General features: G+C 42.2%; 2 protein-coding genes and 1 long non-coding RNA gene across 8 annotated transcripts; 1 reads left to right on the top strand and 2 right to left on the bottom strand.

Annotated features, from left to right (window-relative positions):
• Nucleotides 1-486: 486 nt before the first annotated feature.
• Nucleotides 487-16,723, bottom strand: CFAP206 (cilia and flagella associated protein 206). Of its 2 annotated transcripts, none has more exons than XM_081905604.1 (13): nt 16,584-16,723; nt 14,786-14,894; nt 13,197-13,280; nt 11,836-11,926; nt 10,872-11,060; nt 9,202-9,360; nt 8,113-8,321; nt 6,858-6,977; nt 5,745-5,943; nt 3,781-3,921; nt 2,806-2,999; nt 1,343-1,486; nt 487-756 (listed from the first exon to the last, which is right to left on the bottom strand). In XM_081905604.1, exons 2-13 carry the CDS (start codon nt 14,891-14,893, stop codon nt 526-528), a joined length of 1,869 nt encoding a protein of 622 aa, XP_081761730.1. In that variant the 5' UTR covers nt 14,894; nt 16,584-16,723; the 3' UTR covers nt 487-525. The 2 variants fall into 2 exon arrangements, with proteins under 2 accessions (XP_081761730.1, XP_081761731.1); XM_081905605.1 differs by lacking the exon at nt 16,584-16,723 and adding an exon at nt 16,369-16,494.
• LOC309366790 lies at nt 16,577-18,939 on the top strand. Of its 4 annotated transcripts, none has more exons than XR_014166874.1 (3): nt 16,577-16,716; nt 18,580-18,703; nt 18,801-18,939. It is a non-coding gene; the product is annotated as an uncharacterized lncRNA (long non-coding RNA). The 4 variants fall into 4 exon arrangements; XR_014166875.1 differs by having other exon boundaries at nt 16,649-16,755; XR_014166876.1 differs by having other exon boundaries at nt 16,670-16,755; nt 18,583-18,703.
• Nucleotides 18,540-27,784, bottom strand: LOC309366782 (uncharacterized protein C6orf163 homolog). Of its 2 annotated transcripts, none has more exons than XM_081905608.1 (5): nt 27,585-27,784; nt 24,597-24,691; nt 21,373-21,480; nt 19,937-20,139; nt 18,540-19,077 (listed from the first exon to the last, which is right to left on the bottom strand). In XM_081905608.1, the coding sequence occupies exons 1-5, from the start codon at nt 27,622-27,624 to the stop codon at nt 18,657-18,659; spliced, it is 867 nt and encodes a 288-aa protein (XP_081761734.1). In that variant the 5' UTR covers nt 27,625-27,784; the 3' UTR covers nt 18,540-18,656. The 2 variants fall into 2 exon arrangements, with proteins under 2 accessions (XP_081761734.1, XP_081761733.1); XM_081905607.1 differs by lacking the exon at nt 27,585-27,784 and adding an exon at nt 26,570-27,227.
• Between the last annotated feature and the right edge of the window lie 43 nt (nt 27,785-27,827).

Raw genomic sequence — 27,827 nt, forward strand, 5'->3', positions numbered from 1 at the left:
CTCTCACACATATATAAAGAGCTTTTATATGTAATTGCTAATTTTGTTTTCTTTTTAACCCCCCAAGCCACGCTCTTCCACTCACTGCCGCCTCCAGCTTGCTGTAGCAATATACGGATAAAGGGCTGTACTGCCGGTAATTTCTTAAAATGTTCAAATAAATACGCAAAATATTTTCAATGCAAAATGATACCCAAGTTAGGAAAAGTCGGGACTTTGCCGCTGCCTTTGGTTTCCAAGCAGGAAACACCGGCATTAAAATTCTAGATTTCTTCACTACAGTCAGGCCTGGGAGCATTGCATGGTGAGGAATAGCAGTCCACAAATATAGCTAGTACTGCACCTTCCAATACAGGACGCTACAATGGGACAAGGCTGGGGATAGAAGACTCAACTTACCCATGATACCTTTCATCTGGCCCCATTAATGATACAAAGATTGCCTTTGAAATAATAGAACAAAGAATGAGATACAATGAATTTGTTTTTTTGTTTTTAAAGTTCATTTATTGAAGGACTTGTCATTTATGTTTCATCAACTGCTCTTGTTAAGTTGATTTTGATCATGCGGGTAGTTGGAGGTGTTCCTCCACGGAGACCAGCCAGGAAAATCTGAGGTTTGGGTACATTAGTATTGCTTTCTCGCTTGGTCTGTGTGCCATTATCCTTCAGTGGGTACACCTGGCTGCAGTTGTCCCTTCTCATGTGACTTAGATTGGTCTGCACTGAGTGAGTTAGCTTTTGACGCAAGTTTGCCTGAATATAAAAAACAAAGATAAAAGAATAATCACAGTTGCATTTAACATAATGTGAGATTATGTTAAATGATTGCACTGCCTGAAAGACTTATAAATGATTTATACTTTCTTATCAAGGGTGGATTGAATAAACTGATCAAATTCTAGGATGTGTATAAAGCCTATGTCGACAACTAGCAAGGGGAAAGCACTTTCCATTTCTTTGATGCAAGATCAAGTCGTCTTTTTGTTTGCCCAGGCATTTTACAGTAATTCATTTTACTGCCACTGCCTGCTTCATAGGTTTGTTACCTGTCAGTTTTATTATTATGAAGGATATGTGATATTTATATATTTATATATATTATCATTATTGTACACCACCCAGACACGATGAAGGGAAGTTTAGACATTTAAAAGTAACAAAGTAAAAGCTTCAGCATGAATGTTGCACTATGCTATTCCAAACAAAGCTGAGAACAAAAGATGGAGGGGCTAAAAAATTTAAGGTCAAATGCATGGAGTTAAGTCTGAAAAGATCTGAGAGATAATGTAGTTATTTGTAGTTTGTCTGAACTAGTCTCTCAAATCATGTTGACACAAACCAGTTTGATGGCTTTTCTTCTCAGTTCCCATTCATTCCACTCATAGTTCTTCACAATATTTGGTGGCAAAAGATGGACGTCCGTCTGAGTACTGGTGTCACATTTTGTGATGGGTTTCATACTCTTCTTGTCTTTGGCTCTGATCTGTAACAACAACAAAAAGGAATAGCTATTTTTTTATTTCCACATTTTCACCTTCCAACCAAGCATTAGATAAAAACTAAAAGGGAAGATATATTAGCACACTTCCAGATGGGGCTGTTTGGAGTGTTGAGTGTACTGAACCAATGCATCCAACTACCACAAGCCACTCTGGAACTGTGCTATTCCCCATGCTAACTGCAGCTAAACCCACAATGAACTAGTAAGGACAAGACACTGCCAAAACAAGAAATGTGGCACCAACCTTATGCATTAAGAAGTACCTCTTCTTTGAGATACTTCCTGATCAACTTCCTGTATTATTAAAATGGTAGCTACCGTATTTTTCGTCCCATAGGACTCACCTAGTTTTTTTTGGGGGGGTGAAATAAAGGAAAAAATAAAGGAAAATTTTTCCCTTTATTTCCCCCCCAAAAGCAGGTCGGGGAAACCGAACCAGGTCGAGGAACAGCGGGATGGCGGCGCTGTGCCTCCCTGCTGTCCCCCGAGCTCCCTGCTGTCCCCCAGGGCGCTCTGCTTCAGGGCGCACCGCCCGCCGGGCGGCAGGCTGCTATCCGCAGCGTAGACATCCCTGCGGGACCTCCCGCAGGGCTGCCTAGGCTGCGGGTGTCTTCCTGAAGCCTGGAGAGCGAGAGGGGTCGGTGCGCACCGACCCCTCTTGTTCTCCAAGCTTCAGCGAAAGCCTGCATTCGCCCCATAGGACGCACCCAGATTTCCCCTTCATTTTTGGAGGGGAAAAAGTGCGTCCTATAGGGCAAAAAATACGGTATATTGCTTTTGGAGCATAAGAACACAGGAGCCTGCTTCATCGGGCCAATGTCCCATCTAGTCCAGCATCCAGTTCTCACTGTGGCCAACCAGAAACCTATGGGAAGCCCATAACCAGGACCAAGCACAAGAACACTCTCCTCTCCTACGGTTCCCAGAAGCATACTGCATCCAACAGTTGAAAAAGAACATAGCCATTGTGGTTAGTAGGCACCGATAGCCTTGTCCTCTATAAATTTGTCTACTCCCGTTAAAACTATCCAAGTTGGCAGACATCACTACCTCCTGTGGGACAGAACTCCATAGTTAAACTATGTGCTGTGTGAAGGAGTAGTTTCTCTTATCTCTTCTGAATCTTCCAACATTCAACTTCCTTGGATATCTACACATTTTGAGAGGGAGAAGAACTTTCCTCTATCCACTTTCTCCATGCTATGCGTAAGTTCTATCATATTGCCTCTTATTTGGCTTTTCTCTAGAATGAAGCTTTCTTGGAGTGGCCTAAATAGGTAAAGGATAAATGTGTTGAATACCTGAGAATAAGGGGCAAGGGATTCAAATTGCTGATGAAGTTCAAGCAGCTGAATAAGCTCTGCAGATTCCTTTGCTTTTTCTGCAATCATCTTAACGCATTTCTCTGGATTCTTGGCAAAATTATATGCCGCTTCCTTGGAACTAAAGGCATAGTATTTCTCCCGAAACTTCAGGATTCCAACAGCAAGGTTCGCTGTCAACAAAGCGCAAAAGAACACAGGATTTCTTCATGACATTCCTAATGCAGATTATAGTGTTTTCACTTCTGAAATTAAGAATGGCTCTAGCGTCTAACCTGTCTGAAAATTCAGTCAACTTTAAATCATGCTCTCCCCCAGCAAATCACTTTCTATGAACTAAGAACAAGACTAAAGTATTTCGTAGCTAATCCTGCATGATGTGGATTACATCAGTAAAAATAGTAATACCCTTTTAAAAATTGCACTGTTAAATTCTAGTTTCTTTGCTGGACAAACAAATACAAATTTATGCTTTGAATGGAATTCTAAACAGGGTGCTGTTAAAGCAGTGGAGGCTCCGACATCCTTCTTCTCTCCAACCAAGAAAATTAGTCTCCAATAGATCTCTTTCTGGCACTGATTGTCTTTGCCCTTTTGTCTTGTTGATATGTCTTCTTTTCGATTGTTTCTCTGTCCCAGCTACCATCGATCACTGTGTATACCAATTTTCTAATTCTCTTCCTCAGATTTATCTCCCGCCTACCAAATGCTTGTCACTGTTCCTTCCCTCCTCACCCCCCACATTCCTACTCCCTCAAATTCTTCTCCATCTCCATTTTTAAGCCAAGCCCCAGTAGTTTGGGTGGCAAGCTCCTTATATGTCAGGTATTTTTATTTTATTTATACACCAAACTTCTATAAAACTAAAGCAAGGAAGTCTACAACTTAAAACATAATATGAAGCAGTAAGGATGCTCTTAAAAAGCAAACGGGACTTATCTACAAATGGCAAACCTGGGATAAGAAGACCATCTTTCACGGCAAAAGTGTAAGCACAAAACCCATGGTACTGAATTTGCACTTGGCTGAAATTAATGGTGGTTTCTGGGAAGAGCCATTCTTCTACGGTAAAGTCAGCGGGATTTACTTTGCTCTCTGAAATAAAAAAAACCAGCAGCTTAGGATATATTTTCAGTATCAGAAAATGTGCTTCCAGACAGGTATTTATTGCAGGAGAAAATTGCTTATGCATGCAGATTTTTATTATTATTATTAGTTGCAATGTCCACACAATATTGTTGGTGTCAAAATGACAGAGTATATTTCCCCCACCCCCCAGCATTTAATCAAGATGTTCCCTTTCTGGGGGGAATATGATGTTAAAAACCTGTTGCCAAGGACCCATTTGCTGTATCTCAATAACCCATTTGCAACATTGAGGTCCCACATAGAAACACCCCAGATCATACCCATGTATGCACATGGTTACTGGGGAAGGTTGAGACCACTGAATCCCATGGCACAAGTACCTAGTGAGGTACTGAATAATCTAGTATTTCATATTAGGTGGGAAGGTTCAGGGCAACTTTTATTTATTACTTATATCCACAATATTGGCCCTCAGAACAGCTCACAAAACATTTATTCTAAAACATTTCCCCCCCCAAAAAAACAATAACACAATTCATCTAGAAAGATGAGGCTATAGTGTGGCCTAGGAACAGTTTGCAGCACAGGAGGTTTTGATACTGCATTTTATTTTTTCTATTTTAATTTTCTGAGAGCAACCCAGAGAACATATGTTATTGGGCAGCCATACAAATTTTTATTTATATCCCGCCCTCCCCAGCCAAAGCTGGGCTCAGAGCGGCTAACAACAGTAAAAGTAACACAATTTACATAAAATCCACAATCTATTAATTGAAATACATTCTAAAATCAATTCATTCTAAAATCAATTCAGAATCAAATTAATAGCAACCATTGGGCTAGAGTTCTATGAGGATTACCAAAGCAGGGGGTCAGACTGTGCCTTGGCCAAAGGCCTGATGGAACAGCTCTCTCTTACAGGCCCTGCGGAAAGATGTCAAGTCCTGCAGGGCCCTAGTCTCTTGTGACAGAGCATTCCACCAGATCGGGGCCACAGCCGAAAAAGCCCTGGCTCTGGTTGAGACCAGCCTAACCTCCCTGTGGCCTGGGACCTCCAAGCTGTTTTTGTTTGAAGACTGTATGGTCCTCCGTGGGACATACCAGGAGCGGTCCCGTAGGTACGAGGGTCCTAGGCCGTATAGGGCTTTAAAGGTTAAAACCAGCACCTTAAACCTGATCCTGTACTCCACCGAGAGCCAGTGCAGCTGGTATAGCACCGGGTGAATGCGATCCCACAGCGAGGACCCCGTAAGGCGTCTCACCATGGCATTCTGCACCCGCTGGAGTTTCTGGGTCAGTCTCAAGGGCAGCTATATATATATATATAGCCGTAAGTGCATGACACATGGTAAAGGCAAAAGGTAAAGGATACCTGGATGGTTAAGTCCAGTCAAGGCAACTATGGGGTATGGCGCTCATCTTGCTTCAGGCTGAGGGAGTTGGCGTTTGTCCGCAGCTTTCTGCGTCATGTGGCCAGCCTGACTAAACCGCTTCTGGCACAACGGGACACCATGACAGAAACCAGAGCACACGGAAACACCATTTACCTTCCCACCACAGCAGTACCTATTTATCTACTTGCATTGGTGTGCTTTTGAACAGCAGGTTGGCAGGAGCTGGGACAGAGCAATGGGAGCTCACTCCGTTTTGGGGATTCGAACCACCAACCTTCCAATCAGTAAGAGGTTCAGTGGTTTTTATGGCACATGATACTTATTTAGCAATAAAACGGAAGCTCTAGCTCTCAAAGGGCTAAGAATCTGAAGGTAGCAAGAGTATTCCATGGGCTTTATACATTAATTCAAAATGCATAATTATGGTTTTAGTACCAGCACTTTCTTTTAACCTTTCCTCATCAGTTTTTACAATAATATCTTCAAGAAGAGATTCCATCACATCTTCTGGAAAAATCACTGAGTGGGCTCCTAAGAACTGCTGGAGATTGATAGTCAAGTTATTGAGGAAACTCAGCACCAGGATCTCGTCTTGAAAACTGGTCCAAAGGTTAGAAAGTGCAATAAATATAGGCTGGGAGGGGGGAAAAAACAAAGAAATTGAAGTTGTATTTGCAAAATTATGCTGCCTGCTTGCCAAAAATATGTAGTCTGCTGTTCTTTATATATACTCCACAGGTGAGGAGACAAAAGCAGGGGGTGCAATTCATGATCTTAAACCCTAACAATTTTAATTGTGAAGGATTTTTGAAGGAATATTTACACTCTCTCCTCTCCTTAACATGCACCCCTGATTTCTTTTTGTTATTTCTAGCACAGCATAGGACCAAAGACTATCACAGTGCCAGGATATATACTCCTTGTATACAATAAAGCAATAGATTCCTCTGATGAAAGTTAAACAGAGAACAGGGAATTTTCATGCTGTTAAATTGACAGCATGTACAAACCTACAGAACTTACAGTACTTTCTTTTTTAGCAGCTCTGTACAAACCCACAAATCTGTACAAACCTACAGAACTTACAGTACTTTCTTTTTTAGCAGCTCTGTGTAAAATCCTAGAGACAAACTTGCTACAATTACAGGAGATCCGATGTCCTGCAGGGTTTTTTGTTTTAAATAAAGCTGCATGAAGATGCTGGGTGGGTTAATTCTCCCCTGTCCCTGTAATGGATTATTTTCCCAATCTGAATACCCCACCCCAATATGCTCTATGGTATCATATGGGCACCTGTATGCTTTGTTGTATGTAGCAAATAATAGTTCCTGGGGGCAGTTGAAATTGGGAAAACATCGGGAGGGGAGGGGAGGGTCAGGACCCCTCTCTCAGCACTATCAACAAGCTCAAAACTCCCTTGGATCAGCTGAACAGAAAGGCAAGGATCCAGGCTCTCTCTGTTTCTCGGTGTAAAAGAGGTCTGTGTCACTAACTCAGCACACAAACACAAGCTAGTCCTTTTTACATTCTAGCAATTTAGGAACTTACATAAACCAGAGACGTAGGCACTGCTGTCTTTGCCTGAACAATACTTTTTAAGTGCTCCATCTGTGCTGCAAACTCCTTCTGCATCATATCAACTTCTTGTGCACATGTGATCACATCAGACTGAAAAGACAGCATACAGCAGATTACCAATGGAAATTCAGGACATTTCCACAGTTCATTGAATCTACCACATCTACCTTAGCTTGTTGAGTGGCCTTGAGGCAGTCAGTATCTCCAAGCCTAACCAAAGTCCCAGGGTTGTTGTGAGGATAAATAATGGGACAAAGCAGGGGCAGGGAGAGAACCATTTATGCCATCTTGAGCTCTTTAAATGAAATACGGGATGGAATACACACACACACATATTGACAATCTCCAATTAGATTCTCAGTCATCTGGACATGTACTCCTATATTGCTATGTACTGCAGAGAATGACACTTCTTTTCCAAAGTGCACGAAAGAGAGTTCAGTCCAACTTGGAACCTTGTACAATTCTCTACCAACTAAAAGTTGGTTTCTTAAATTGAACCTGCCCCTCCCCACTTGGCTCTTCTTCATCTGGTGGCAACATAGTTGGGAGGGGGCAGCTAGCTGTGCCAGGGAGGCGAATTAATAAAATAATAATAATAATACAATTTCTATACTGCCCTTCATCCAAAGATCACATGGCAGTTTGCAATATAAGAAACAAAAATACATACCAAAGTGACAAACGAAAACAATACTCCCCACTGCCACAGTTTAAAAGGCCACAGATTGTTTAATTAGCCAAAGGCCTGGGAGAAGAGGCATGTTTTTGCCTAGTGTCTAAAGATATGTACCAAAGGAATGATAATCAACTGAAGCCTCCATGAGAGGTCCAGAGGGTGGCAACATGAAAACAGGCCTTTTCTATGGTGGCTCCCTGTTTGTGGAATGTTCTCCCCAGGAAGGCTCACCTGGCTCCTTCATTACAGATCTTTAGGCACCAAGCGATAACATTCTTCTTCAACCAGGCCATTCACTGATTAAACAGTCTGTGGCCTTTTAAATGTCTCAGGGGAGTGGGTGGTTTTTTGTTTTGTTTTGTATTTGGGTTTTTAATTTATTTGTTATGTTGCAAACTGCGACATAAAAATCTGTGATCTTCAAATGAAGGGCAATACTGTATATGAATTTAATAAGCATAGTTATAAGTATACAAAAAGCTTACGGGCACAATCAATGTATATGCCAGCATTCTAGAAGGGATGCAAAGTATAAAACAATCTTACCAGAATGATGCAGAGGAAAGCCTCGTGTTGTCTCACGTTGTACAGGACTTCTTTCAACATTGTCGTTTTAAGTTCTATCTCAGCATTTTGACTCAGGTGCATCATTTCAATCAAGGCTGTGTATTGGTACGCCAAATCCTTGGAAGCTTGCAGTTCTATTTCTATATGGTGGTTGGCTGCTGGGATAGCTTCATTCAGAATAGCTGGTACTGTTGATACAGGGTTGGTTTGAAACTTATAGAAGGGGCATGGCAGTAATTACTAAGCATGCCAACCTCAAATTCAGTAACTAACCACAAGCATTTTCCCCACCTATTTCTGTCTAAAATAAACAGGGCTGACATCTGAAGAGATGCATGGAGCCTTCCATATGAGCACACCAAGGCTTTTGTGGGTTCCCTTCCACTTGAAGCCCCTTGCATGCCCTGAAAGGTCTCTCCTGAGGACTGAGAGAACCTCAGAAGAGCATCCAACATAGTTTGAACGACTGCAGACAAGACTGGGCATCTGCAAAAGGACTCTTAGCACACATTGGTGGCATCTTTGGATCCTGGTTTGGGTCAATAACCTTTTAAAAGTACTGGGTTTTAGTCAATAAAGTATCATATGTTAACTGACTTTTCCACCTTGCTTCTCCTAGTTCCAAAAATAAGCATTTGAAGTAGTATGTTGTCACCTCTGAAAGCTCACACTATTTTTCTAATACGAAACTTATTTAAAGTTAGTCTCATGGTGAGACTAAAAAACATTTCTTTTTTCTCTCAGGGGGCTAACACGGCTTTCTATTTTATATAAATATATAAAAATCCTATGAAAGTCTTTACAACAAGCCAATTTAACAGAGTTTTTAATAGATAATACAGTACAGATTATCAATTTTGAAGATATTCAGTAAAGTTAACCTGCAGCTGAACAGCATGTTATCACATCTCATTTGGAAGATCAACTTAAATGCTGTATTTGCATGAAGCAATTCAGATGGGACTACTGGTGATCAGCCAGCACTGAGCATTTTTGCACATTTTAAAGTGGCTTAAATGGCTAATGCAGACACATCATCAAGTTTAGCACCTACTAGTATATACCTACACTCATCAATGCCTTCTCCTCCCTTCCCGCACTCCTTGTTGAATAGCCGAATTCCTGTGACAATCATGGTGAGCTCCTTCAACTGCCTCTCTTTCTCCTTCTTTGAAAGGGAGAGGAAAGCAGCAAGTTCTGTTTGAGGGAAGACACTCTGCAGGGCAGCTGTAAAATATTAAATGTGGAAAATGTCATACCAAAAAAAAAAAAAGGCAGACAACAGCTGTAACATCAAATAAAACAGAAAGGTGAGGGGACGAGACCACAATTTGTTCACATTGGGTTGTTTCCAGTCGGGGCTTCGTTTTGCAAATCAATCATTTAGGTATCACCAACAGGTAACTGGTGTGGGCGTATCTTACTGGATTTTCCATGGAAACACCCCTAGTATAGTAAGATACTTATTCACATTTGAGATCCCACTATGCTGGAGATCATTGCTTGAATCCTAAGAACTGTGAATGTTCTGTTTGTGGAATGGGAATTTCTCAATCTTTTTCTTCCTGTTGCAGCCCCCTTTGCATGCCCCCCCCTCCTCTGGACATAGTTAAGTAGAAAGTATTTTAACTTACCAAGAGCTATAAAATGCTAAATCTTATGACGGCTGAAGAGGATAATCAATAAACTAACACGCAACATAAACTGAAATCGTTATGGACAAAGCTATGTGTGTTAAACTGCCCCACCCACCCCCCTCTCTCTAAAAAAAAAAAAGTGTGTCAAGAGCCTCTACAGAATTTAGAGACTCTTAACACACTTTCCCCCTCCAGTATAAATGTCAGTGAATAAGGCCATTGGGTGACATTTGCTAATTCTGCGCTACTAATTCTCCTTCCAAGAGGTAAGAGTCTGAATAATTTGGACTTGGGGACTGAGGGGGTTAAGGACCTGAAGAGTGTAAGGAGGGATTAGGATGGAGATGAATGACATGCAAAAGTAAGTGGTCAAGGAATATCATCAGGGGGATGGAGGCTTGGAGGGAAGTATGGAGTTGTGCAAGGCATTAAAGCAGACAACCAGACTACAAGTTCTGCATGAACTACCTAGAATCTCAGGTATAGAATCTTGTATGCAGAATAGTATAATGCCCTTATCAGCAATTAGTTTGAATGGAAGGCCACAGTGAGTAAGGAGGTGAATGGCCAGCTTGGGCAGTTGTCAAGTGCCAAGAACCCCACCACTGCTCCCTTGACACAATACTTGTGGCTTGGTTAATACACAGCACAGGGGCTGTGTCCTTCTGTCTGCATCCCTTCTTGCTGTGTTGAATGCTGCTTCAGAAGATCTCCATATCTTTAGGAAAGGGTTGGATGGTTGCTTGCATTTGACCTGTTGGATATGTGAAGTGTCTTTTTCTGGCTCTCAGATTATGTTCTATTCTCAGACTGGTTTTGCTATCTGGAGCAGATATTTGTATACGTGCTTTTGAGTGTTTTCTTTGAATTTTTTTACCGGGGAGGTATACATACTCTGGATTGTTTCTAGATTTGCTGTGAACTGCCACAGGTACATACTGAGGCACAAAGGCAGCATACAAATACTTCAAAACAAAAGAAAGTAAAACGACAGTCCCCCAACTAGCCGCCGCTTGTTGCTCAGTTCCTATGCAATGACTACCACAGTAAAGTGCATATTGGCAAAACTCTTCACGGCATATATCTGAAACAGTTACCAACCAGTTGCCTCTCTAATGACCTTGATGTCTGTAGGGGATCCAAGGCCAGAGCGCAGCAGGACATAGCTGACAATTTTTCGATAAACACTTTCCAATTCCTCTCTGGTACGAGCACGGCTATCTGTAATTTCTCTGCCCACTGGAGCAAGGCGAGAATCCAAAACACGATGCTGTTCCTTGATTAACTCAACTAAGAGGAAACACAGAGGATGATACAAAAGCAAGTTATATCACTGGCACCACCTGCATGCTTCAGCAGACCACATAGTGATGCAGATTTCATTAGACTTGATAGTTTTTCAGTTACACATCAGTTGTAACCCCAAGGCACAGACAGCCAAAAGACATGCATAGGCATCAACAGACTTTCAACTTAGCTAGTTGAAAATGCCCATATTTCACATGCTTAAATCCTCCCATGCTCTTCTCATTCTGATACCTTAGGGCTGCCATCCTAAGGCATTATCTAGTGATCATGCTGAGATTTACATACAAGTAATCACACATAGGACTGCACTATGTAACATAATTGCACAAACTCAGTTGTAGGTAAATTGAGACAGTGGAATGTATCGGTTCCATTTATTTGGTATAGGATATAACTTTTAAAAAACCACAAATGCACTTCCAGGATTTTAAATGCACAATAAATATTAACTGTTCTAATAAGTTTAGAAGAAGTAATGTTAAGTAATTGTTGAATATTTTTTAAAGAGGCAATTTAATTTATAACCTCCTTAAATATTGCATCTCTTAGCATGTTCACATATTATTGGATTTGCTGTTTCATTGTATTACAGTACTATAAGTTTTCACATGTAGCAAGAATAGATACATTGGGGCTGCAATCCCATGTAAATTTACTAGACAGCAAGTCCTCTTGAACACAGTGTGACTTCTGAATAAGCATGCATAGGATTGTACCATCACCATATTCACATTAAATTACTCCACCCATTGATTACCTCGACTGATATAGTTCATATCAAAATAAACTTGCATCTTAATAGTGTCCAGGGATGGGTTGCTTGTGTCAAGCAGTCTTTCAATGGAAAGCTAAAAAGAGAAAATGTTGATGTAAGTTATTTCAAGCCCCTTAACTAATTATTAAAATAATATTACCGTTGGGCACCTGGAAACATTATGCTACAGAATTTATACATGTGAAACAGAATCCATCAGTTTAATGGTTTTAAAAAATAAGGTGCCCTTTGCTTAAACATTACTTGAGAAAACAAATTAAGGGGCTGAGAAGCACCACTGCAAGAACAAAATGTTGCGTTGCCATAATGTAGCTTCAAGACACAAAACATTCATAGTTTTTGTAATTTACTTGATCCTAAATAGCATAGTAAGTGGACTGCTGCGTGGAGTTGAATAATATGGATTAGATTTTTTGCTATTGCCTGATTCCAGGTGGCTGCAGGAACTCCGAAGTGCACATAGCTTCATGAAGCTACTCATTCTCAATACAGAGAGGAGGCAAGCAGCTCAACACATTATAAAGCAGCAAATATGCAGCCCTCAGCCTTGAAACCAATAATCCCTTCTACACAAGCAGTCTTATATACCACTGCATGCAGCCTGTTGCTGCATAATAAAGCAGCACTAGGCTGCGGACACACAGAGAGATTTGTTGCTTGAAATACTAGTTCACTAGTGGCAATGAACTAGTCTAACCACCTTCTTAAAATCTATCTAACATATCTAACAACCTCAAAATCACACACAGGAGGCTTTCTTTAGAACAAAGCCTTTTCATCTTTCAGGTGTCCTACACACCTCAAAATGGCATGTATCACAGTTTGAAGCAATGATATATGTATGTAGCTGTGCTTATAAAGCCATTTATGTGAGGCATATTTTAAATTCTACTTATTATGGCTGAATGCATTAAGTGTCATCTGCTCGCCAAATTTCCATTACATTTAAATCAAACGTTATATTTTGTGTTCATCAACTGGGTATACAAAATTAAGATCCAATTGTGCAGGTTTGGAGAAGCAGTTGGGGGAGTTTTCAACGGATAATGAGAAAATGGACAGCAGTCAAAGGTTTATCATTGAGAGATATGTGGCTTTAGATGACTCTGAGAGCATAGGCTTTAAATGATTTTGTGGTCTGAAACGTAGCTTTTTATTAATTTGGTAAACACTATACACAAAACAATAATTTAGGCTGTAATCCTGAGTAGAGTTAGGCTGCTCAATTCCCACAGACTTCATGAGTTGCTTGAGAGACTGCTTTAATTTGTTGATAAGTCTTAGTAAGTTCATTGAAATCAGTATAAAAATAGTTAAACAAATGTTTAGATTCACAAAATTACCTTAATAAGTTTTTGCACATCAGCCTTTGTAAGGGTCCTGTCCACATTAAATCCATTCCTTGGATCCAATACTACAGCTTTCACCTATAAGTAAAACAAAACAAAAACAAAAAAACACCAGGCTTCCAGTTAAATATTTATCTTGTGCTCTTACCGCAGAATAAAACAAATTAAATGTCCCAACTGCTCAAGGTTTCCCCACTAAATGGCATTTCCCAGTTTAATTTAATAGGCATGAGGACTAACTTCCTGGTCCTAGCAAGCATACTTACTTGGAAATTTTAGCAAAATCAATGGGAACTAAAAATGATTTTTAAATATGCAATAAATGGTTGTGTGGTTAATTTATCATTCTGTTAAATAATATATAGAGCAGAGCCCCAAAAGTACAGTCATTATGGCAGCACTAGATAGAAGCAACTCAGTATGAGGTTTTATTCTGCTCTCAGTTCTAGCCTCCTTTAAAACATTGCTTGGAGAAGTGTGGTTGTGAGCTCCAGAGAACAAATACAGGGGCTGCATTCCCAGCATTTGGGGAAGTAAGTACAAATGTCATCATTACCTGACCAGCTCAAGAAGCAAAATGCTAGAGTAGGTGTACTACTGTGGAAAGCACAAGAAGCAATGAGTCTTTCCCAGTCTGCAAGTGGAGCACTGCTATTGCAGCTAGTAGCCACTGAAAGTCATGAATACTCTTCTCAAACCATCCAGGTTGGTGCTTCATCTGGAAGTGAGCTCCTCAGTTTAACTATGTGCTGCGTGAAAAAGCATCTTCTTTTGTGTCCCCTGAAACTTTCAATGCTCAGCTTCCTTAGTTGTCCATGGGTTCTAGAGTTCCAAGGGTTACCTGCGTAACTCTTGTGTTACAGTGGTATCTCAGGTTAAGAACTTAATTCATTCTGGAGGTCTGTTCTTAACCTGAAACTGTTCTTAACCTGAAGCACCACTTTAGCTAATGGGGCCTCCTGCTGCCACCCTGCCACTGGAGCACGATTTCTGTTCCCGTCCTGAAGCAAAGTTCTTAACCCGAGGTACTATTTCTGGGTTAGCGGAGTCTGTAACCTGAAGCGTATGTAACCCGAGGTACCACTGTACTTGCATTTTAGCCCCGAGACAATAATGTTTTGTGATGTTCTGTTCCTTTAACACTATTTTAATGCCACAGGAGTGACATGTTAACATGACTAGAAAGCAGCATTTGAAACTCCCATTGTTCTAGGCGCATTTTGCGACAGGGAATTTCATTTGCATGAGCAGTTTCTGAGCTCTGGGCACAGTACCGCATCTAAGATTTCAGATTAAAACTGCCACTGCTGGCGCTGAGGGCCTAAGAGGAGAAATTCCCCCCACCTCGATTTCCAAGCAATTGCTGCAGCGTCATCCAAGCTGATAGGTTTAGCTGCAGTTCATTCATTTTCAGCTTGGTATTCTTGTTATTTAAAAAGCGCGCCTAGACATTCTGTTGTGGTACCCATAACCTATGTTTAAGGTGCCATTTAGCTCCTAGCTTTCATATTTCAGTTTCTAACACTGCTAGAAGTAGAGCTTTTAAATGAAGCACATTAGCAAATTGTGTATTTTGCACTTACCATGAATGCCACCAGAGTTTCTGATACGGTTTGACCTTTCATGGCACATTCTTGTCCTATTTCACGGATGATATTCTTTATGACACTTTCAGCTTGAGAGTGAGTCATTCTGCATTATCAAGATATGAAGGGCTCACGTTGTTACATTTTTTTCACAGAATAACTGACAGTATTGTGATTGCACATTCAATTGAAACTTCCTCAATCTTTTAAGTTTTCAAGAAGCTGCCTACTTCTGCATAAAGAAACAATATATTATATAATACTTTAGTTAGGGATTATACATACCTGTATCTTAATAGAGATTTGAAATTGTGCATTTTTGAGAGAAAGGGAAGCATGCTTGACACTCTTTTCGAGCATGCCTCAAGCCATGGAAGGCTTCAGTTTATGTATTTCTAAAATGTATCAGGCCTTGTTCATGTGAACTAGCTATGGCATTTAAGTTTATCAGTTGCATTTGAAAAAACAAAACAAAAAACCTTTGTTCAAGTTGATGTAATAAAATAGATAATCCTGATTTTATGAGATGAAATTATAATTATTTTTGTGTTTTACATGTTCTTATTCCACTCTTCCACCTTTATTCTCAAACTTATAATTAAGAGCTAGATTGTGTGTGTATATATACACACACACCCCTTATTTGCTGTGTATACGTATATCTTAATATTTACTATGATTTATTCATTATTATGGATATTGATGTTTATGTGATTAATAATAATAAAAATCAGATTGTGTAAACAAGATGGGTGGATGGGAGCGTGCCTTGCTGGATCCAAGGAACAGCTGGGAACTTTGGCTCCTGATGGTTCCTTTGGAGTCCCATCTTTACCCACACCATATCTGATGTCATGCATGGTATCAGGTGTGGGATGTGTGGGTATGACTTCCTAAAAATGGCCTGGTGGGCCATGTTTGGTACATGGGTCTGAGGTTACCCACCACTGTACTATCAGTGACAAGAGTGAGAATTCCTGACTCCCTAGCTGTGTATGCCCCTTTCTGTGATAAGGCGTTTAAAAGGGGCATGGGCTGTGTTTTCACACAGCTACCATTTGATTTTGATTATGCTGCTTAATGCATTAAAATATATCTAAGCAGTGTACAGAAAACTGAAGCAACAACAGGCAATTTAAGCCAAAATATTACACAGCTACAAGAAAAATGTTGGCACTCATGGCAGAGTTGCCTGGCTGTGTCCCGTCCTTGGGATCCACATTACATTATTTGGGCTTCCAGAGTTAATTACAGCCCATGCCCTTTTTAAATCTTGTGGAGGGCTGTGGGTTTATTGTGTTGTTTTTGCTACCTGTTTTGTGATTTTATGTTGTAACTGCCCTGAGACCTGCGGGTATAGGGCAGTATACAAATTTACTACTATTATTATTATTATTATTATTATTATTATTATTATTATTATTATTGGTATAAACAGTGCTCTGTCCCTCCCTTTCTCCTCCCGCTTGGTGGTGTTCCTTTGCCCCTCAGCTGTGCGGCAGACATGAAGAAATTCAACAGGTGCTTAATTCTCTCTACGCCCCCCCCCCTCCAGAAGTGCAGCAGCGGGAAAACTTCACCTGTGTAATTAATTTGTTCTCTATAGCAAGGAAAAGCACCAGAGTCCTGAGCAGATGGGGGAAGGGGATACTAGCGACCCTCTTGAAGGAATTTAACAATATGTGATCTGCCACCCCGCTCACCTGGCTCCAGTAAAACTCTCTCCCCCTCCCCCCCCTCTTCCGTCTCTGTAAATAACAATAGTCTCTCCCCCTCAAGACGAGCACGGATTTACCTGCTTCTCCCCTCCCGCCTCACGCGGCGCCCTCAGAGCCTCCTGTCTTCTCGGCCCCTGAAAGGGAAGAAGCGCCCGCGTACTGCTTCCGCGGAGGAGCCGCGTCTCCATGGAGACCGCCGGGGCCTCGGAGGTAGGCGGAGCTAGAAGGCCGGAGGCGGCGCGGGCTTAGGTCAGGCTCAGCGGTCTTCGGAATGGGTGCACACGTGTTCGCTGGGGGACTTAACCCACCTCCCGACCTCTGTGAGCTCCTGCCTCCCCGCCGCGGAGCTTATTGTCCCCACGCTTGCCTACCCCACTGTCCTCCCCACTTTATGAGGGCAATATTGGCTGAAAGCTGTTTCTCACATACACACACCTGTTGCATCCATGGGCGCAGCCAGGGTTGTTTTTTGGTGGGGGGCAGGACTTGGTTAGGGGAGGCAGGACTTTTGAGGGGGAGCAGGACCGACATGATTGGTCAGTTAGTTAACTATTTCTATTGTTTTACTTGATGGGGGGGGCAGCTGCCCCTGTCCTCCCTGGCTATGCCTATGGTTGCATCCCACAGGACACGGTGCGAATCGTAATAGCCCACTGGGGTCTCCAAGCATGCGTCCCATCCTGCTGGAGGATGCGTCGTCAGCCTGTCATTCTTTGTTGCTCTTGCTGGAAATGCAGCCGGGGAAATGTCCTTCAAATCAGCATCTCATCCTAGCTATGTGCTAGGTTTTAAAACACACAAAACACAAGACATTGTGACTTCCCAAATCCAACTAAGAGGCATTTGAAAGCTGTTTTCTGCACCCCTCTTAATAGCCTCTACTGTGGAACTACTGTGTTGGACACACTGGTTACTGTTGGGCCACCAGAGATTGTGAGAACTGTTTTCAGCATGCTGCCTATGGGAGGACTTTCCTAAAGTGAATCCACTGAGCAAGGGAACACTATTTGTATGCTAATTAATGCAGTCTGCTTTTTGACAATCCCACAGGACAACATAGTTGGCACCCGTCTCTCAAAAGACAATGGGGTACACCTTGGGGGGGGGGGGAGTCAAACTGTTGGAGAATCACGGCACTGCTGTTGCTGTAGAGGCTGGTAACCCCCGTTTTTGCTGCATTAGCAGCACAGCAGCGAACTCTTGATGTGCAAGTCTGGGCAGGGTGTATGTAGGTCCTGGACTGCCAGGTGACAAGACCTCACCCCCAGCCTCGCTGATGCAGAGACTATACAGTGTCTGCTCTTTATTGAGCTTATAGAGCTTTCATTTTGTGTCCATCAATCATTATTCTGCATCTTTCACTGCATTTCCACATCACTTTCCTAACTGCAAAGTCATGGGGTGATTGATTTATTGTGCCTCAACACTTCCATGCACTTTAATAGGGCACACCTATATCTGATTGTGTTCCAATTCCCATCAGCATGCACTTTAATAGGGCACACCTATATCTGATTGTGTTCCAATTCCCATCAGCACCGGCCAGCAAGACCAATGAGCTTATTGGTGATGGGAGTTGTAGTCCAGCAACACCTGTAAGTCCACAGCTTTGCCACCTTTATGATAGGTACTCATAGCTTTAGAATGTGTCGCAGTAAATCAGGGGCAATTTCATAACTCCTCCATCCCCTTTCATTTTTTTTTAAGGTGCTGGTGCTTGCAGTTGTTAGAAGCCACCCTTCTTGAGTTGGCAGTATATCATCTTCAAATAAAATATGTATGGAGGCAGCTTACAGTTAACCCAGTAGCAAGGTGGGATAGGCTCTCTGCACATGTCCAGAGGAACACTTGCTAGTTTCAGGGCTCAAATTGAGACATCCGTGCTCCCTAACGTTTACAGAAGCAGCTCTCTTTTAGTATACAGAAACGAGATTCTCCATCCACCCCTCAAAGAGCACAGCTTCACAATCCGAGTCACAGGGGAGTTCATGAGTTATCCAAGGGAAATATAGACACAGGCACACAGCTAAACCTTAGTGAGAGAAGATGGATTTATTTCTCCTCCTTCCCCAGCAGTTAAGCAACTCCTCTACAGCAAGACTGGATGGCTGCAGCAAACAGGCAGAACTCCTTCCTGGTTGTCATTCAGCTTACGTTTCTACACCAGAGTCAACAAACTGAGATACTTTTCTGAATGGTAAGATAAAGTCTGCTTGCCCTGGTGCAAGTTGTGGAAATGTGAGGTTAATGTATTTCTGAAATGCTTCTCTTGTTTCTAATATTTCTGCTTCCAGGCTATCTTTCCAGTCTGTCATGCTTTCCAGTTGCTGGCTAAGAGTCAGGATCTCCCCACTTTTCCTGCTCACCTCGTGTGACACCTCTTCCAACTGAGCCTCACGGAGATTTTCTGCGTTTTTGAGAAGTTTCTCAGTTTCTTCCTGAAACTCTTTCTGGGAGATTTTAAAGGCCATTTCCATTTCATATTTTTTCTCCACGGACAACTGCTGCAGGTTCTTCTGATAAATTTCATTGGCAATCTCTCCAGCTTTCCGGAATTGTTCCAAAAACTTCCTAGGGGGGTGAGAGAAAAGATCATATGATAACTTCAACATAATTTTTCATTACTGGCAATTTGAAAGCCAGTCTTGTGTGAACTGCACATTTCTTTCAGCTAGAGGCAAAGCGAAATGCCTTCCAATAAACTGGACTAAATCTGTAGGTGGAAACCAGATAGCAAAACGTCTGAAGACCTAACCCCCACCCTGCCCATCTTTACTATCAGATTCTATTAAATCTGGTACTATCCAACAGCACACATAACAGGGAGTTAACTCCACTGATCACATCAGCCTTGTTTGCAAATCACAACAAGCCCAACAATGGCTTACCAGGGCTGTATCAACATGCAGGCTTCTAGAAGGAGCCCAAACTAAAAGAGGCTCTTTTACCAAGCTAAGAATTGATTTAGCATGTCACCTGAACCTCGGCTTGTGCTTAAGTGCTCTCCTCACTAACCACAAGCTACATCCACACAATGCCATTGGCATCAAAATACCCATCAATTTAATCCAGATTTACTGCTGCCCATGTCCCATTTGCAATATCTCAGTGACCCATTAGCAAACCAGTCCCACTTTTGAAAGCACCCAGTGGACATCCAGCTCCTGCAGATCAGTTGGAGGAACACTGGTGGTGGAAAGTACTCTATTTGCAGATATCTGGATGCAAACAAGGTCAGGTGCAGCTCTCTTAAACCCATCCCCTTATATTCAACAGGGATGGGAAGCCCAAGTCCCTCCAGGTGGCAATGAACTCATTATCCCATCATCCCTAACCAGCATGGTCAACTATCAGGGATGATGGGTGACATAGTCCAGTGGTTTCACCATCCCTGCTTTAAAATATGAAATGGGGTTGTTAAGCCAAGTACTTGTTTTGCTTGTCAAGCATTCCAGATATTTTGTTCCTCTCTTCCTGTCTAGCTTCAGCAACGGCTTTCGACTTCTCCATTGCGAGCTCCAGCATGAGTCGCTGAAGTTTGTGTGTCATCCTCTGCTCAGCAGCTTCCGATTCTCTTTTCAGTTCCAGTTCCAGGTGATGGAGCATTTCTATCCTTGTGTTCTTCACAGCCTCCTGCAGCAGCGTTAGAAAAACAAATTAGAATAGGAAGGGAGGGATTAGGCTGCTTCATCCCTGTTTTAAACAAGACGAGCCTAGAAAGAATGCACCATGCTTTATAAACCACTTTGGATGTAGAAAATGTAAGTTCAAATGCTTCAGCCACATAGCTTGCTGAGGCTATCTTTCTGGCGACTGTCTCACCAGTGCACTGAACACTTAAGTTTTATATATTTATGAAAAATGAAATGCCCTTTTACATTTTAAATAAATAGATAAATGTAGTTCTAAAATAAAGTTTTACTGCCAGCTCTTATGTGTAGAAATAGAATGAGACACAGACTAGAAAGGATGTCAAAATGCCAGTAATAAATCAGTTTTAAACTCTCCCATCCAGTACTTTATTTTCTAAAAAATGTTAAGGGGTATTCTAATTTTCCTAGTCATATTGAAATACTGCCCCTCAATGAGGCCAAACTTAGATTCACAAAATGTTTAAGGGTATGTGTCCCCCTGCGTCCCCCTACAAAAAAAAGCACTGCTCCCACCTAAAAAAACAAACAAACCCTCCTTCCATGTCAGAGAGGTTTCAGCTGAATCTTTACCTTGACACCCTAGATTTTCATTCATAGTGTTGTTGTTTTTTAATTCAGTGGAGTTTTCAAGAACAACCCCCCCCCCATCCACCTACTTGTTACAAAAGAAATTGTGTCACATGCAGCTTCTGCATGTTTATGTAGGTTTGGACCCAAAATTCCATTCATAAATTGTCAGGGAACTGCCATCGGAGCCAGAGGTGGAGGCAAGGCTCCCAAGCGATGCCGGAGAAGGGCCCAGCAGGTAGAGAGGTAGCCCATCTGCTGGGGAAGGAAATCAGCCCACTGACGGATTCTGCCAGCGACTGAGACAGCCACGAAGTGAAAGGCTGTCCAGACAGAAAGGGTTCAACCAGGTAACCTAGCCAGGAGTGGCGGCAACTTACGCACAAGCAACCCCTAGAACCATTACATAAATAAAGCAGATTTCAGTTCATGGAGTGGGACTTTTTCTGCCTCTTCCACCCTTCCCTCTGCAGCCCCATACTCCCTTCCCCAAGAAAGGGGGGTGGCCTTTGGGAATGGTGCAGGACATACTGTAGAGGGATCCAGACATGGGGGTGTCAATTGGTGGGAATCCGTCCCCACACAACTCCAAATGCAAGGCATTGTCTCTTGAGATGTTGCAAACAAAAATAAAACGACTACTGACTTGCAATGCTTTTTCGTCTTTCTCTTTAAGGGCTTCAATATCTTGCTGGTGTAGAGCAGCTGCACGATTGAGGGCATCTTCCACAGCATCCTCTCTTTCTGTTGCAGCCTACAAAAAAAGGCATAGCCATGAAGAAAACTTTGCTGAGGGCATTCTAATGCTGCACATCAGCTAGATTGCTCTGGGTGATATCCAACTAAGTCATAGTCAAAGAAGACCCATTAATATCAATGACCTTAAGCAACAAGTCCCTTAATTTAAATGGGTCTGCTCTATGACTTAGTTGGATATCACCCTATATATTTAATTTAATTTTCTTTTTTAAAGCAGCAGCACAGCAATAGTTATCATAAGCAGCAGAATAGAGGATATGCCTGTGTTTGGGCTTTACCACTCCAGACTAATGGTGGCAGCTTACACAACTGTCTCTTCTTCCATACAGTTCCCTGTACAGTGGTACCTTGATTTAAGAACAGTCCGGTTTAAAAACGATTCGGTTTACAAACTCCGCAAAACCGGAAATAGTGTCCCAGATTGAGAACTTTATCTCAGTCTAAGAACGGAATCCGAACGGTGGAAGGGCACTGGCGGCAGGAGGCCTAATTAGGGAGATCATGCCTCAGTTTAAGAACGGTTTTGGTTTAAGAACAGGCTTCCAGAATGGATTAATTTTGTAAACCAAGGTACCACTATACAGTGGTACCTCGGGTTAAGTACTTAAATTGTTCTGGAGGTCCATTCTTAACCTGAAACTGTTCTTAACCTGAAGCACCACTTTAGCTAATGGGGCCTCCAGCTGCTGCCGCGCCGCCGGAGCACGATTTCTGTTCTCATCCTGAAGCAAAGTTCTTAACCTGAGGTACTATTTCTGGGTTAGCAGAGTCTGTAACCTGAAGTGTATGTAACCTGAAGCGTATGTAACCCGAGGTACCACTGTACAGAGAAGTAGCAGGGAGAAGGCTTTGGGCCTCGTCAAATGTCTAGGTTTTCTATGTGAAGGGTTGTGGGTTTGTTTTTGTTTTTTTACAGCAAACCTGTGTGCAGAGATTTTATTTCTACAGCAAACCATTCAACTGTGCACATGCCCACCTGCAGTCTGAAAGTGGTACAGCCCAGAAACATGTTGGCAGAATGATCCAAACCTTTTTTTTCCAAATGGGCAGGCAGAAATGGCACCGGAAGAATTCGCATTAGCCAGTGGAAAACCCTAAACAGAGCTTTCTGGGAAAGGTGGTGAGCTGGCACAAGAGCCATTGGACAAACGGTCAGGGAAGAGAGCAATATCTGGAAGGCCACAAATTCCCAACTGCGGCCATGAAAAGACAGCTGCTGCTGTTTCTACATGGCTGGTGGCAGTAGTTTCCCCAGGAGTAGATTGTGTTACTCAGGACCCTGTTGCACCAGCAGACCAATGTCAAGCACACAGGAGAGCAGCCACAATGCACTAAAGGGATGAAAAGTTTGCTTCTGTGACACTATACCAAGGCAGCTTGGAACTTTATGCCATGTTTCTCTGCCGTCTATGGGAAACCTTGGCATCCTGGATGAGAAGATTAAAAGGAAACACCATACCATCAGTGTAATGAGATGTTAAGGAACTTAAAGACAACGAGCTACAATGCCTAAACAAATGTAGGATCAGAACACTGAACTGTTTTGGGAAGCAAGTGCTGGGATGTGTCATGGCTCACAAGCCCTACGCCAGGAATGGGGAACCTGTGGCCCCTCAGATGTCTTGGACTCCAACTCCTGTCAGTCCCAGCAGTTGTAGTCCAACATCTGGAGGGCCACATGTTCCCCATCCCTGTCCTAAGTGAAGAGCCGATGAAGAAGCAAGGGCTGCAGTTTCACTCCCTCTCCCTACTCCAAGATAGAGTAATGAAATTGCGATAAAGTGGGAAATTCCATCCTCGCAGTCCAGTTGCTGAGTTAAAGAATCCGCCCCCCTCTCTCTGCTTGCAGTTTATCTAACTCTGCTTTCAAAGGTCACAAGATCTTAGCTCACAGCACTGGCTGGGTAACCATGAACTTTATTCCAAAATGCTAATACGCTGCAAAACTTAGAAATTCTAGGTTACAACTAGAAGGGCAGGAAGAAGACACTGATTCATTGTTTTGTCAATTTATTTATTATGCTATATGTCATTTGGAAAATTTATTTTCTAAAGGTACTATATTGCTATACTACATTGCTTTAATTTGCTCTATCTTTAAGTTGCTCTAATTTCAAAATATCATTTTCTACATGAAGACAATAAAGGTAAAGGTACCCCTGCCCGTATGGGCCAGTCTTGACAGACTCTAGGGTTGTGCGCTCATCTCACTCTATAGGCCGGGAGCCAGCACTGTCCGCAGACACTTCCGGGTCACGTGGCCAGCGTGACGAAGCTAGTCTGGCGAGCCAGCGCAGCACACGGAACGCCGTTTACCTTCCCGCTGGTAAGCGGTCCCTATTTATCTACTTGCACCCGGGGGTGCTTTCGAACTGCTAGGTTGGCAGGCGCTGGGACCGAACGATGGGAGTGCACCCCGCCGTGGGGACTCGAACTGCCGACCATGCGATCAGCAAGTCCTAGGTGCTGAGGTTTTACCCACAGCGCCACCCGCGTCCCAGACATGAAGACAATAACGTGCCTTAAATGAAACACTGTAGTACCGATAAATCAATTGATTTGGTTCAATTATGAGTCTGTGGTCTTTGGCACTGGTTTATGCTTTATTCCCTGCCATACTGCGTTGCTAATGAGCAAATCTGAACCCTGATCTGTAACACTGGTGAGTTAGATACCCAAATTAACACATCAGAAAGATAAATACAGAACTGATCCATACAATGTTATTTTTATTCAATTATTTTATTACGTAAATAAATATTTATATCCCACATTGAAGAATATAGTCTTGAAAGTGTGGATTACAAAATAAACATTAAAAGCAAAACATTGTAAAACCTATAAAACTCATGTAATCATATATAGCAAGGTTAGGCAAGTTATAGCCCATATTGTTGGCCTGCAATTCCCATCATCCCTGAGTCCATTGGCTATGCTGTCCAGGGCTGATGGGAGCTGGAGCCCCTCAGCCTCTGAAGAGTCACAGGTTCCCCACCCAATATATCACATATTTCTGTAAAATTTGCTGTCTGCATTATACATCAGTAAATATTCACAGAAATGCCCCAGTGCAACAGATTGGATAATGCGATGACAGCAGAACAGTTGTACCTGAAGCAATAGTCTAGCTTGCACTTTTTCAATTCGTTGTTGTACTTCTGCTTCTCTTCTATCTGCTTCTGCTTGCTTAATGTCAGCTCCCAAGTCTACGTATGCCAAAAAAACAAACAAACCACAATTGGGGAACAAAACGCTACAGGTTATACATAAACTACTACGCATGCCACCTTTTCCTTTGCTTGAACATTTAAGAGAGATGCTTTAAGATTTAAGGTATTTTTATTTAATATTATTCAACCATGTATAATTTCCTGAAGGCTGGTGCACCCCCATCATTTTTATTGACCTGGGTTGATTTCAGTATGTAAAAAATGATTACTCAGATTAACTTGCTAGCAGATTTGACTGCTTAGAATTGTAGAGCTGGAAGGGACCACTAGGGTCATCCAGTCCAGCTCCTGCAATACAGGCATCTTTCCCCCCAATGTGGGGCTTGAACCAACAACCCTGAGATTAAGAGTCTCATGCTCTACCAAGTGAGCTATGTCAGAACACAAGCAAGCACTAACATTAGGCTTACACCTAGAAGTGATGGCATGCATTGGCCCCATTCAGGAGAGCCTTTGTAGGATTCACACGTAGTAAGCCTGCGGGATTCAGCTGCTCTCTGGGCCTGCGCATTAAAAAAGCAGGCCACAATCTGCACCATGTAGCACAAGCCAAGGAGTTCCACAGGGCACACAACAGTGCCCCACACAGGCATGAACAAATTCTGTGTCGGTAACTGGTGGGCCCAGCTGTGCTTTGTAGCTGACTGGTAGTGCACCTGCTCTGCATGCAGAAGGCCCCATGTGCAATCTCTGACAGCTCCAGATAGGGCTGGAAGAGACTCGTTTAATATACTGGAGGGCCGCAATAGACAACGCTAAGCTAGGACAGACCAACGGTCTAAGTCAGTATAAGGCAGTTTCCTACGTTCTGTGCTAATGCAGCAGCAGCAGCACTCCCTCACCAGCAAGACAATTTCCCAGTTGAAGCAGGCACTCTGCATTCCCACCCCACAGTGCAGATGCCCATTCTTCCTTTTCAAAAAGCAGAAGGGAAGACCATACCAACCAGGCACCTACATGAGCAGCTGCAACATGGAGCACAGTGGTAAGGGTGCAGTTCCAGCAGTTGGCACTATAGGGCGATGAATGAACATTGCATCAACTGGTACTGGGCTTTTGTCAGAGACTGGCTTTTGACCACTGGGAGGATCCAGGAACCAGTAATTGGTGGTCACAAATCAAGCATCAGCCTCGGCTGTTAGCTGGGGAAAGCAGTGGCTGAATGGGCAGGAGAGTTCGAGAGTCTAGGAATGCTCCAAACCCTGTAGCCCTGGTGATTCGCCACACAGGGCAGCGGGTCCTGGCTCTTGCTAACATGCCCACGGATCTTAAGACAAGCTAATCAAATGACTGGTCAAACTTTCATCCATTAACATATTTATCAAGAAAAAATGCATTCACAACAAATAATTTTTGAAGGTTAGTTCTAGAGGCCATCAGATTCTCTCTGTCCTACAGCAGTAAATCCCATAGGTACATTAGACGTTGTATAAAGCACTGCTTTTGGTCTGTCCCAAACCAGTGTCATGCGACTATATTGATTGTGTTGACAGGGAGACAAGTAATTATTATACTCTTCCTAAACTTTCATAAACTCTCCATCATGTCCCTCACACACTTACATCTTTTTATAAGCTAAAAGCCCTTCTCCTAACTGACAGAAGTATTTTTACCTAACTAAGGTCTCTACCCTCTTGTGTTTGTGGCCTTCTTTCTGCATTTTCTCCAGATTTTACTCTTATCCTGTTTAACATGGGAATTACTGGAACTGTAATTACTGTAATATGTGTGGATACACCTTAAGTGTATCTGAGCGATCAATGTCTGCATGAAAACAAATGAGCACCAGATATATTGGCTTTTTGGTGGACAGGCGTGAGTATCTAGAATTAAATAAAGTAACTATCTACTCACCCAATATATCTCTGTGTGTATAATACCGAGTTTTGTAAGGCTTGTATTCTCGGATCCGCTCAAAAGTCTCTGGTCTAGGAGGTGGTGGAATTAGTTTTGAACAAACAGCACAACAAACAAATGTGTCAAAATCTGGATTCCTAATCATGATTGCAGTCAAGATTTTTCCTCCTCCAATGACAAGTGAGGACTAGATGAGGAAGCGAAATCTTAGTTCTCATAGCCTAAACTGAATTGTCTTCTTAGAAACAGTGCATGCTAGTGGGAGAGAGAGAAAGGTTTCACCATTGTTTGGTGAGATTATTTGATGGCAAGATGATACCCGCTTCAGCTGCAGCCCTGGTGTTAAGGAGCTCTGCCTATCATGTGGCTGTGAGAGGTCTCATAATATAGGCTAACTTCTCACCCAGTAACTGTTGCTAGGCTGGGTAAGCTTTGCTCACAAAAGCATTTTAGATCCTTTAAACAAATAACTTTAAAAAGTTTTGTGTGCTCTCCCAAGTAGTTTACACAGGATAGTCAAGCATTTAATAAAGGCTTAGGTTATTTTCCAGATAATAAGACAGATTATTTTGCTTTTGCTGCTGTTTAATTGGCTCTATTCTATAGGCTATTTATTGTATGGCTTTTATTATCATGTATTGTTCTTTTTCTGATTTTCTGTAGTTGGTGTAGCATTCTATACATACACACACACAGAACAGGCGTGTGTGTGTGTGTGTGTGTGTGTGTGTGAGAGAGAGAGAGAGAGAGAGAGAGAGAGAGAGAGAGAGAGAGAGAGAGAGAGAGGTGCTTATTCTTAGAATATCTGCAACAGTTGTTACAAATATTACATTTCTTAATAATGCTGGCTTTTTATTCAGTACAGGCAATATCATTTTTCCTAGTTATTAAAAGGCATTGTATTTCAAAAGAAACATCCATTATTGCTAAGAAAAATGCTGGCTTTCCACACAAAATCCTGAAAAGTCACAATTCAGAAAACTAAATATACCACTTATTTGTGTCGCCTTACATGCAGAACATGTGCAAGTCATGCGTTTCTTTAGTCCCATTTAGAAGTCTTCCGCTTCATATGTCGCTTTCCCTCACTGTCAATAGCTTCATAAAGATCTTTTTTATTCTCTTGTTGTGCATGCAAGTATCCAATGTAGGCTACGCAAAGAGTAATCGTTACAAGCCCAAAAGCCATAACTGGTTTGTTCTGTGAAGATAAGAAAAAATACATACTAGTATTAAAATCCAAAATATTGTACTT

Source organism: Podarcis melisellensis (genome assembly GCF_964234715.1).
Source record: "Podarcis melisellensis genome assembly, chromosome: 3".
Classification (NCBI taxonomy): Eukaryota; Metazoa; Chordata; class Lepidosauria; order Squamata; family Lacertidae; genus Podarcis; species Podarcis melisellensis.